The sequence below is a fragment of the Lemur catta genome, chromosome 3 (assembly GCF_020740605.2).
Source record: "Lemur catta isolate mLemCat1 chromosome 3, mLemCat1.pri, whole genome shotgun sequence".
NCBI lineage: Eukaryota > Metazoa > Chordata > Mammalia > Primates > Lemuridae > Lemur > Lemur catta.
The window spans coordinates 112,257,154-112,270,291 of NC_059130.1; the positions used below are offsets into that span (position 1 = coordinate 112,257,154).

At 36.9% G+C, this 13,138-nt stretch overlaps 1 protein-coding gene across 12 annotated transcripts in view; it reads left to right on the top strand.

The window, feature by feature from the left end:
- EIF4G3 (eukaryotic translation initiation factor 4 gamma 3) overlaps positions 1 to 13,138 on the top strand; it is a 321,219-nt gene that overhangs the window by 178,024 nt on the left and 130,057 nt on the right. For all 12 annotated transcript variants that reach the window (XM_045548492.1, XM_045548497.1, XM_045548500.1 and 9 more), the window contains one exon: positions 1,501 to 1,623. In XM_045548492.1, coding sequence (XP_045404448.1) covers positions 1,501 to 1,623 — 123 coding nt within the window. The remainder of the gene's footprint in view (positions 1 to 1,500; positions 1,624 to 13,138) is intronic.

Sequence of the window (13,138 nt, forward strand, 5' to 3'; positions counted from 1 at the left end):
GTACTTTATTATGAGAAACAAGTTACTTATGTACATGTCATAAAAAACAGGGCATGTCAGTGTGTCATGACACTACAATCAAGGTACTATGCTTTGGAAATGTTGAATCATCATGGTAGAAGTTGGAGAACAACACTCTCAGAATGTAGAAAAATTAATAAATGAGATAATGAAAATGGAAGATAATATTATAGTAATAGACATTACTGAAGAAGAAAGTTGAATAAATGAAGCAAAGCTATACTTAATGTTTTAGAAATATATCCATACCTGAAAGAATAGCTGATAATTAGAAATCTTATGATCTCCCCTAAAAGTTTCCAGATCTAGGTGGTTTTATTAGTGAATTCCTTGATTATCATATGGTGGTAATAAACAACAGGGGGCCCTTCATGTCTCAGCCCTGTCTCAGCGTGGCATGCCTAGACCTGGGTACTCCATCTCCATTATAGCACCATCCCCACTGATATCTGTAAGGATAGGTAGCCTTTAAAAAAATTAAACTAAGTCCAACACACTGTTCTGCAAATTACATTTTTTCACCTACCAGTATATCTTGATGATCATTCTGTATCAGTACATGTAGGTCTGCCTCATTTTTTTTACCGGCTGTTTGGTATTTAATTGTAAATATGTAAGATAATTTTTGAACTATTCTATTACTGATTGGCTTCTAGGATGTTTCTGCTACGTATATAAGGTTGTTTGCAGGATAAATTCCAGTTCCTATGTCATAGGATATGTATATTTTTCATTTTGTTAGAGAACTTCAAAGAACCATTTAGGGCATTTAAAACTTTGTTCTACACGGTAACTTCCATATCTTAAAACTATTTTTTGAGACAGAGTCTTGCTCTGTTGCCCGGGCTAGAGTGAGTGTCGTGGCGTCAGCCTAGCTCACAGCAACCTCAAACTCCTGGGCTCAAGCAATCCTACTGCCTCAGCCTCCCGAGTAGCTGGGACTACAAGCATGCGCCACCATGCCCAGCTAATTTTTTTCTATATATATTTTTAGTTGGCCAGATAATTTGTTTCTATTTTTAGTAGAGATGGGGTCTCGCTCTTGCTCAGGCTGGTCTCGAACTCCTGACCTCGAGTGATCCGCCCGCCTCAGCCTCCCAGAGTGCTAGGATTACAGGCGTGAGCCACCGCTCCCGGCCTAAAACTATTTTATGAAACTTATGTTAAGCATTATAAATAAAATCAATCTGATAATTCATATAAAACAAACATAAATAGTTTGCCTTTTTGACCTAGAAATCCAGCCATCCAGGATTCATTTTAGCTTCTTATTCTGATGAGTTCATGTCAAAGCTAATGGCCTAAATTTATTTGAATGACTCCATATGGATCTATGATTAAAATAAAGTCAAATGTGGTGATTATCACCCTTGGTATTTGACAGGTTTCCCATTTCACACCTTTAACTCTCATCATGTATCTATAAATCTGCCTCCTAAACACCCATCTGTACGTATGGTATTTTATTTAACCTTGTAGATAAGAATTCGGGATCCAAACCAGGGAGGTAAAGACATAACAGAGGAGATTATGTCTGGAGGTGGCAGCAGAAATCCTACTCCACCCATAGGGAGGCCCACATCCACACCTACTCCTCCTCAGGTAAGCCAGAGTGAGCTACGATGGATGATGGTGTTTATTTGTTCACTAACTTCTGCTGAACTCTTCTTTTTCCTAATAGCCAATTTCTGTACTTTCCGTTTTCATCAGTTGTCTCATAGCCTCGAATATCTAAATGGTATTTAAACAGACATGTTGTTTCTCTTTGCAAATTATTATAACTCGAAATTTTTATTTGTTATATTTCTGTGTATTGTCTTCACATTCAGAGCACAGCTGCTGCCATTCTTCCTAATGAACTATTGCATGATATCAAAAGGAGCTGCATTCCTATGGAAACTTCATCATTAAATGAGTATTTTATGTTTTCACCATGGTACCTTGAGAATAAATGCTGACCTCTTTGTTAGTTTCAACATTAAGGATGAAAGTTTAAACATTTTTACCAAGCACTGTTGCTTGAGATGATTGCCTGTTGCCTGTGTTATTGAGAGCATATTAGGATATACTTATCACCTTTTAGAACTGTATAAATGAGCTTCTTCAGTGAAGAGCATCTTCTTTAATTACAGTTATCTCTTGGTATCCATAGGGGATTGGTTCAAAGATACCCTCCCCTACTCCCATGAATACCAAAATCCAAGGATACTCAAGTCTCGTCTATAAAATGGCACAGTATTTGCATATAATTTATATACTTCCTTCCATATACTTTAAATCATCTCTAGATTACTTGTAATACTGAACACAATGTACATAGCTGTTATACTGTATTGATTTCTTATGTGTAAGTTATTGTTGTATTGTTATTTTTTTTTTCTCAAATATTTTTGATCTGACCTTGGTTGAATCTGTGGACATGGAACCCATGGATATGAAAGGCCTTTAATATTTACAAGGGTTATTAGTAAATTCTGTCAGTTATGCATGTTTTTGTTCCTAGTGAAGAATGTGGTTATCATAGTCTCCTAAGATTTTACTTTCTTTTAGAATTGAAGACATTCTAGGAGGAGCTGGAGTTTAGTGAACTATAGTAGACATCGGAATTCCACAAATTTGACAGAATTTTTATTTCATAACTAGGTCACTTTAAATTTTGATAAATGATTCGGAGACAAGTGATTTTCAGATCTTGTGAAGCCAGGCATGGTGGCATGAGCCTGTAGTCCTAGCTGCTCAGGAGGCTGAGATAGGAGGATCACTTGAGCCAAGCTTGGGCAAACAAAAAAATTTTCTAAATTGAGAGTCTAGCATGTAAAAACAGATAAAAGCAAGGTTACCAAAGAGTAGGGGGCTTCTTGCTTTCTTCTTTTATGATGGTGAGGTATTCCTCAGAGCCCAGTTTACAAACAACAAGTCATATAGATGATCAAATATAAGGTATTTCAGAATGATAGACTGTTGATTTGATTTTAATAGTATGGGGTAAAAAAAAGTTCTTAAAAATGTTCTGGTAGCTCTCTCATGTAATGCAAGTACTTTGGGAGGCTAAGGTGGGAGGATTGCTTGAGGCCCGGAGTTCAAGACCAGCCTGTTGACACAGCGAAACCCCGTCTCTACAAAATATTATTTATTTATTTATTTTGAGACAGAGTCTCACTCTGTCACTTGGGCTAGAGTGCCATGGCGTCAGCCAAGCTCACAGCAACCTCAAACTCCTGGGCTCAGGTAAGCCTCCTACCTCAGCCTTCCAGGTAGCTAGAACTACAGGCATGTGCCACCACACCTGGCTAATTTTTCTATTTTTAGTAGAGACAGGGTCTCACTTTTGCTCAGGCTGGTCCTGAACTCCTGACCTCAAGCAGTTCTTCCGCCTTGGCCTCCCAGAGTGCTAGGTACAAAATATTTTTTAAAAAGAAGCCAAGTATGGTGGCATGCACTAAATAGCCCCAGCGACTGAGGAGGCTGAGGTAGAAGGATCACCTGAACGTTTGAGGTTGTAGTGAGCTATGATCATGGATCTGCACAATACTGGGTGACAGAGCAAGACCCATTTCTTTAAAAGAAAAAAAAAGTTTCCTAAACCTTGGGGTGAATTTAGAGCCTCTTAACTCTGTGAATTTGAGAAAGCCTACACTTTGGTCCTTTGTTGTATGTGTTTTCACAAGGAAATGGTGGTCTCTAGGTGACTTTTATCTCAGTCTTTTGTTAGCCAGATGAGTGTATGTGCCTATCTAGATATAAGTGAGTTGTAAGGTCGTATTAATGATTGGTATAGAATTCTTCACCATTCCCCTTTATTCCCTCAGGGACATTCCAGGTTTAGGTTGATTAAGAAGGCCTTATATTTGGTGTCCTCCCTGGAAGTAATCATCAGACAAGCAAAATTTCCAGACTGAAACAGTCTACATATATGGTTAACAGTCAGCGTATTCTATAGCAAAAATTTGGGATTAGTTGATCAGGGCAGTCAAATTTTAGTCTGTATTTTCAAACATTAATTAAAGTGTTATTACTGTCAAGCCAGATAGTTGACAACCCTTTGTTGGTTTGTGTTTAAATTCTCAGCTTCAACATATATATGTCTTTGCATTTCAGTTTCCTGTGGGGTGTATTTGTTTTTCTTTAAACTTCTAAGCTTGATCGCAGCCCTCTTCTGGTATCCCTCTGTCCTTAGCCACAGAAATCCTTTTGCTCTCTATGTTTCCCCAGGGACTATAGGCCTGAATATAAGTATACATGTCTCCGTAATTATGAAGCACACTGAATGTACACTTTCAGCTGATTAAGGCCATTAGTCAATAGTTGTAATGTTGGTAGTTCTTTTTGTGAAGTGTAATACTGTCTGTGAAACATAAGTTTATTTTATTAGATGGTTTGCATTTAAATTCAAATGCATCAATTTCAGGGAATGAAGAAAAAGCTCTTTAACATAGATATACATACTAGAAATATTTCATTTTTCTCTTAAGAAAATAGCACAAGCATGTTGATGGCAACTGACATTTGACCTCATTTACAGGAAAATCATAGAAAATGGTGCACATAGAGAATGGAAGAACATGTTCCTGGTTAAGGGAAGATGATCGTTGCTGCCTGATTGTTATATTGTGTAGAAATGTTGACCTAATGTTTCAGAAGATGGTGAAGTCTTTAGTTATGTTTAAAAAAAAGACTGTAAGTTTCAAATATTGGCAACTGTAATTCTATTAGCAGATAGCACTATGCCAGCCAAAGAAAACTCCTTAGCTTTAACCTAAGGGCTACTAGTTTGCAGTTTCGGCATAATTTCAGATAAATCCTAGACCATGTTCTGGTTAGAATACTGCAGACGAGATAGCTCTCTACTTCAGAATTTAAGATTAAAGAGTAAATACTGTAGTATTAATACTTTTTGGCTTACAGGTTACCTGCTTTGAGCTGGACTCAATTGCGTGTGCTGTGGCTGGCAAAGCCTTTCCCTATCACCGAAGTAATCCCAGTCTCTTTAACATAGAGGACTTGTTACTTAGACCTGACTGGTTCTCCTGTACAGTGTATTCAGAGAGTCACAAAAGCACAGAGGTGACCAAATAGAGCGGAATTGCAGCACAGACTCCAAAGTGTCAGATCACAGAGACCCATTAATGGTGGTATAGATGAGGTAGAACAGGGGAGAGGTTTAAAACTTTGGCTTAACTTTGGCTTGGAATCAGACATACCAGGTTTCAAGTCTCAGTTCTACTACTTTGTTTTGTAACTTTTGCCAGATTACTTTCTTGCAGAGCCTTAGCATCTACATTTCTTAATAAAGAGCAAAACCTATCATAGGGAGTTATGGGGAAATGAGATAAAATACTTAAAATTATTTAAGCTTAGGGTCTGATGCATAATTAGCATTCAATAAATGTTACCTGGTAGTAGTAGTAAGTACTATTTTAGGAGGCACAGAGAATGACTAGAAAAATCTGGGAAGGATTCACAGTAGAGATGCTATGTGATCTGAGTTCCCAGATCAGTGTTCACAAAATGGAAAGAGGGAGAAGGCAGAGGAACAGCATGTGCAAAAATGGGAAATTAGATGAAGGGAGGCTATTGTCATATTTCAAGTGATAAGATTAGTAAGTCAGTTGAATGAGAGGAAGCTACTTGGAGAGATTTTCAGCCATTAGTTACTAACCAAAAGGATGACCATATAATTTATCATCTAAATTGAGGCAGTTTGGGGAATGACTGGTGATGCCATTAATCGTTACACTGATATAGCAGGCATAAACCAGTACTGTCCAGGTAAACAGAATGTAAGCTTCCCCTGACGTAACAGAGAGGGGAGAGTCAAGGGTGACTCTTTAAGTTTAAGTACCTGTACACATAGTAAAACATAACATAGAGTATCCATGGGGAAGGTTTAAGGGAGCGATATAATCAGTTTGATTTTGACAAGCAATCAAGCTCTTGCGATTTTTTTCTAATTTGGTCCTGAGATTTCTCTGTCAAGAGTGGACATAAACCAAGATAACCACTCTCTAGGAAAGCCTTGACCAGGGAAAATTTAGGTTTGGGTGTGTTGGTCAGCTAAAACACGAGGAGGAAGTGAAGCCAAAATGCATGAAACAGAAAACATTTACACTTACAGATCCCAGAGGTGTCAGGGGTGCCAAAGGGAGGCAGGGTGGACCTTACCAGAGTGGGGATGGTGTGGGGAGAGAGAGAACCTGTGGGACTGTTTTTCTTAAGGTCCTCATCCCTTAGGCTTTCCCACAAGCATTGTGTATTGGCTAGTTTGAAGAAAACACTTTGAAGGGGGAGCTTATTTACATGACTTTGGTATGAACAATCAGGTCTTATCTGGGTCAGCAGCTGTGGGATGTGTTGATTTTGAGATGAGGAACAAGTGATCTCTCTCATAAGCCGCCACACAGAGGGGATGTTTTATCTAGGCCAAAGGTAAAAGGGTACAATTGGGTATCACATAACTTACGTCAGACCTAAAAACTGAATGGTGAGGAAGCAACTGTATTAAAGAGATTTATGACACAAGCTAAAAGTTAATCGAGGGAAAGTGCATTGGTTTTATGTGAGGAGAATGGAGAGGAAAACCAGGTTTTTGCTGCTGTTGTTTTTGCCCTCAAGAGAAGTAGTAGATGGAATTTGAAACCATCCTTCTTCCTAAGTTTTAAAATTATCTCTGGGATAACTCTTGAAGAGTTTATACCTCACATGTTTAGAAAATATGCGTGTGTATATCCATGTGCCCATATGGACTAGCACAGTGCATTAGATGTGGGTGCACAGGTGGACGTCAGCCCTGGAAAACTTGCTGCTGGTTTCTGCTCTTGTCACTTGGATTAACGACCTCGGATCAAAACATTAAGCTCTTAAAATCCCTATTTTTTTCTCCTCAGTTCTTAAATATTAAAGTGGGAAAGAAGGGGAAATATGGTTGCTTTCCTGCAGCATAAAATCTCTCAGCTGTTGATGATGACAATAAGGCACAAGAAACAGTCTTGTATTAAGAAATGTGCTAGCTGCCCACTAGTCTTCATGGGGACCCTATATAGGGTAAAAACAAACACACGATCCTGTGCAGGCAAGACTTCCAAATTGTCTACTTCCAGAGGGATGGGTGGTGTATAAAAATTATTTAATTTTTTAAAAAGTGAACTATATACCTTTGTTTTTCTCCCAACCCTCTTTTTTTTTCTCTCTCTCTCTTTTTAGAATTAATCCTATAGTGAAACAGTTATAACTTGGGGAGAGAGTCCTAAGCCACAGGGCATAGGGGCAGCTAGATAAAGAGTTGGAAATGATTGATTGATGGCATATTTTGGGAAAGTTATAGCCTCTCCTGTCATTTGGGAAAATTATCAAAATCAGCAAGGTTATTTTGTCTTTTGTAGAGCTGCTTATAAAATTGATACCTGGAAACCTTAAAATCTGTGACCATTTGTTAATTACAGTTGACCCTTGAACAACATGGGTTTTAACTATGCATGTCTATTTATATGAGGATTTTTTTCAATAAATATATATAGGAAAATTTTGGAGGGATAGCAACAGTTTCACAATTTGAAAAAACTTACAGACGAACCATGTAGCATAGAAATATCAAAGCAATTAGGAAAATATTAGGTATGTCATGAGTGCATAAAATAAATGTAGATACTAGTCTATTTTATCATAAAATACACACAAGTCCATTACAAAAAGTTAAAATTTATTAAAACTTGGACACACACTTACAAAGCATACATAGTACCATTTGCAGTTAAAATAAAGATGCAGTATTAAATCATAACTGCCTAAAATTAATTATAGTACATACTGTACTACTTTGTAGCCACCTCCTGTTGCTATTTCAGTGAGCTCTAGTGTTGCGAATATCTGCTTAAAACACTGTGATGCTGATCATCTCCACATGAACAGTTCATTGCTCCAATAAATTGTGCATCACAGTGAAAACTGATTTCTCGTGATTCTTGTATATTTTTCATCGTGTTTAGTACATGACTGTAAAACTTGAATACAACATGGGACCCATACGAAGTGCTACCAGTGATTCTGGCAGTGCTCCCAAGAAGCAGAGAAAAGTCATGACATTATGAGAAAAAGTTGAATTGCATGATAGGTGCCGGAGATTGAGGACTGCAGCTAGTTGGTTGCCTGCCGTTTTAGACAGATGATTCATCTTGTGAATAGACAACTTAATCTTACGATATTGATAAATACAGTTGAGTATGATAAATGTATTTTCCTTGTGATTTTCTCGGTAACATTTTCTTTCTTCTAGCTTACTTTATTGTAAGAATACAATATATAATACATATAACATATAAAATATGTGTTAATTGACAGTTTATGTTATCAGTGAGGCTTCCAGTCAACAGTATACTATCAGTAGTTTTGGGGGAGTCAGCAGTTATATACAGATTTTTGACTGTGTGGACATCACCGTCGCTAACCCCAATGTTGTTCAAGGGTCAACTGTAATTCATTTTATGGTTTAGCACTAATAGTTTCCTAAAGTTAAGTCTAAACATTAGGTAATATTATTCATATTATAAGTAGACATAGTAAGTAGTTTAGTTCCTACATAAATAATTTGAGGCAGATAACAGTGTAATGTAAACAAATCTAATCTTTTAAAATTTCATTTTGTCGGCCGGGCGCGGTGGCTCACGCCTGTAATCCTAGCACTCTGGGAGGCCAAGGCGGGTGGATCGCTCAAGGTCAGGAGTTCGAGACCAGCCTGAGCAAGAGTGAGACCCCGTCTCTACTAAAAATAGAAAGAAATTATCTGGCCAACTAAAAATATATATATACAAAAAATTAGCCAGGCATGGTGGCACATGCCTGTAGTCCCAGCTACTCAGGAGGCTGAGGCAGTAGGATCGCTTAAGCCCAGGAGTCTGAGGTTGCTGTGAGCTAGGCTGACGCCATGGCACTCACTCTAGCCCGGGCAACAGAGTGAGACTCTGTCTCAAAAAAAAAAAAAAAATTTCATTTTGTCATCTCAGTCTTAGGCACCAATAAATTAATATTCTTTACTTTGAATCCGATTGGTAAGGTTTTGTTTTATTGGTGTTTGCAGTAAAGATAGTGGTTATCAAATTAAATCACATTGATCTTTATCTTTAATAAAATAATTTATCATTATTAGTCAATTTCCTTTGACTTAAAAATGGTACTTTTCAATAATGTATGGAAAGCCTTGTAGACTTTAAATAGGTATGTAAGCTGGAGTGTATTCTTGCAGAGTGTAGTGATTTGTTTGTTTGTTTGTTTGTTTTGAGACAAGGTCTCACTCTGTCACCCAGACTCTGGAGTGTGCAGTATTGTGATCATAGCTCGCTGCAACTTTTGATCTCCTGGGTTCAAGCGATCCTCTTGCTTCAGCCTCCCGAGTAGCTGGAACAACAGGCACATGCCACCACAATTGGATAAGTTTCTTAAATTTTTTGTGGAGAAGTATGAGCCCCTGTGCCTGGCCCACTCAAGAGTTTTTAAATGAGTTGTCATGATGAACAGAGACCCTTGCTTATTAAGCTGTTCCATAATTTAAAATGAATTTGAATATATGGTTTGATAGAAGAAATAAGACGTAGTGTTTGATAGATCACTAAGGTGACTATAGTTTATAGTAATCTCTTGTGCATTCCAAAATAGCTAGAAGAGAAGAATTCGAATGCTTCTAACATAAAGACAGATATTTATGGTGATGGATATCTCACGTACACTGATTTGATCTTTATAAATTATATGAATGTATTAAATTTTCACATGTACCCCAAAAGTATGTATATCTATTATGCATCAGTACTTTTTTTAAAAAATGAATTTGTGGCTGGGTACGGTGGCTCACACCATAATCCTAGCACTTTGGGAGGCTGAGGTGGGAAGATTGCTTGAGGCCAGGAGTTCAAGACCAGCCTGAGCGAGAGCAAGACTCTTGTCTCTACAAAAAATAAAAAAATTAGCCGGGCATGGTGGCACACACCTATAGTCCCAGCTACTCAGGGAGCTGAGGCAGGAGGATCGCTTAAGCCCAAGAGTTTGAGGTTGCAGTGAGCTGTGATGATGCCACTGCACCCTAGCCCAGGTGACAGAGTGAGACTCTGCCTCAAAAAACAAACAAACAAAAAAAGAATTTGTACACTGACAATGAGAGATTTCTACTTTGGGTTGTAGAGCAGGGTTATTTATTTCATCAGATGTGTCTCCAATAGAATTTTCTAAAAAAAAGTCCTAATTTTTTAATACATCTGAGATTCTTTAGCTTCAGTGCCTGTAGGAATTTCCTAAAGCAAGCAAGAAAAGAAAATTTGATTTAAGGCCACTTTTTAGATACCTTAACTTCTTTTGGAAGCCAGTGGAACAAGTATGTTTTAAGTTGTTTGGGTTTCCCAATAAAAATCCACCTGAGCCCAGGAGTTTGAGGTTACAGTGAAGTATGATTGTACCACTGCACTCCAGTCTGGGCAATGGAACAAGATTCTGTCTCCAAAAGAAAAAAAAATCCATTTATGAGATACATTAGTAAAGTTAAATTTTGTGTCTTTCTTCTTACTTGAACAATTTATTTTCATAATTCTTCATCAAATTATATGAAAACCTTTGCTTTTTATAGTGGCATAATTTTACCTTAGATGTTCTGAATCAGAACCCCAATTTTAAAGAAAGTGTGACTCGGACTTTTTGTGTAACACTTCTATCCCTGCAGTCTACTTCTAGTCAGACATTGAGCAATGGTATTGAAACTTGTAATCATCTGGCAACTATGGTGTTTATGGTTGTAAGGGATCACCGGGAGTATTGTAAGAGATCACAAGAAACCATCAGGTTTAATCTTTTATCTGTTAGTTAAAATATATTTTTAAAATTAAAGTAACTATTTTTATTTGTGTACAAATGATAAATTTTCATTGGAAAAGAGTAGTAAACAAAGACATTGTAACCCTAAATCTTGTTACCAAGTGTTAACCATTGTTAACTTTTGGGTAAATATCTTTTTCAGACATCTTTTAGTGTATGTATACATATACACATCCCCATACATATAAGTTAATATATTTGGGTTTACACAAGCCATTTTGTAACTAGCATTTTTTCAGTGATCATTCAGAAATGTTCATATTTGACTTTAGGTATATTAAAGTGGCTACATGGCACTTTGTTTTGATGTACTAGTTTTTAGTTGATGGATATTCATATTGTCTTCTGTTTGTCACTATATTAACAATGCTGTGATGAACTACTTTGGGTACTTATTTTTAGGTTACTGTGTTGTCATTTTCTATCCTCCAGAAATATACCTGTTAATTTGTTACCAGCAGTATAAGAGAATATCCTTTTCCTTATATCACTGCTTATCTGACAGATTAAAAAATCTTATTTAATTTTTATGTATTGATCTGTGAAGTTAAGAATTTTTTTATGTTCACTGGTTGTGTGTGTGTGTATGAATTATCTACTTATTTCTTTTGTACACATATCTTTGGGGGTAATGGTTTTTGTCCAACAGATTTTTTTTTTTTATTTTTATTAATTTTTTTTTGAGACAGTCTCACTCAGTCACCCCACGTAGAGTGCAGTGGCATTATCATAGCTAACTGCAACCTCAAACTCCTAGGCTCAAGCAATCCTCCTGCCTCAGCCTCTTGAGTAGGTGGGACTACAGGCGTGTGCCACAATGCCTAGATAATTTTTCTATTTTTTTTAGTAGAGATGGGGTCTTGCTCTTGCTCAGGCTGGTCTCAAACTTAAGCTCAAGTGATCTTCCCACCTCAGCCTCCCAAAGTGTTAGGATTATAGGCATGAGCCACCGCACACAGCCTGTCCAACAGATTTATAAGAGTTCTTTACATGTTAAAGGAATCTCTTTAGCATCTTAACGTTTTTTTCTTGTTTGATGATTGTGTTTTAACTTTATTGATTGTGCCTTCTGTTACATAGAAGTTTTAGAATTTTTTTATTTACAAATTTCGGTCTTTTCCTAAATAATTTATGATTTGGGACTTTGAAAGCCTTTTTCATCCAAGATAATAAAACTGTTCACATATATTTTCTTCTAGCACTTACATGGTTTGGTTATTTTGCTTTTATGTTTGATTTCTGTGGACTTTATTTTGATATAGTGAGGTTTGGATTGTGCCAAATGATTTGTCTGGTTTCACTGTTGTTTATGAAATAGTTTGTCATTGCTTTCTTGTTTTGAGATCTTTTAATCATTTACTAAATTATTATATATACCTGGGTTTGTTTATGACTCTTCCGTTGATCTATTTTAATATGATTATTATACCTTCTTAAATATTATAACTTATAGTACATTTTAGAGAGAATTCCATCCACCTTATTCTTGTGTTTGAATTTTCCACGTTTTTTCATTTCTTCCCTTCTCCAGAAGAACTTTAAAATCATTTTCCTAAGTCCTCTACTTTACTTTAAAGCTTTTATCTAGAGTGTCTGGGTTTCCCTTCATCATTCCTGACACCTTGGCATACTTCCCTTGTTTTGAAGGAGGATGTTCTGTCTATTGCAGTTGTATATTTTGTCAGATTAGCATTCAAAGAAAAAAAATTCATCTATCTGAATGCCGTTAGCCCACATGTAAATTCTCTCGTTTGTTACCTTTTTCTATTATTGTTTTACTCTTTTGCTTATATATTTAGGTCACCTATTGGTTTCTGAAGGGATTGAGTGTGTGAACCCTATGTTATAAACTATTTCTTCAGGTGTTTGGTGTGCTCCCCTTGATTCCCTTTTGTAAATTATACTGCAGTCTACCCTAGTTGCATATGTGCTAAACATAGGAGTCATCTTTAAACCTTCTTTACATCAGTCTCCACAAATATTATATCAGCAAGTCCTTTTTGACCTATTCTCACCACCTTCACTGCTATTGTAGTCTAAGCCACTTTGATCTCTCTCCTAGACAATAGTAACTTCCTCCCTCATCTCACTAGTTCTGTCTTGCCTCTCCTCTCTCTGTTTTTTTACGCAACAGCCACAGTGAGCCGAGTATATTTTTAAAACATATATCAGATCACATCCCATCCCCAGTAAGAATTATCCAGTGTCTCTCTACTGGTGACTAAAATGTACAAAAGTCCATATTCATAGAATTTTGGAGGTCCAC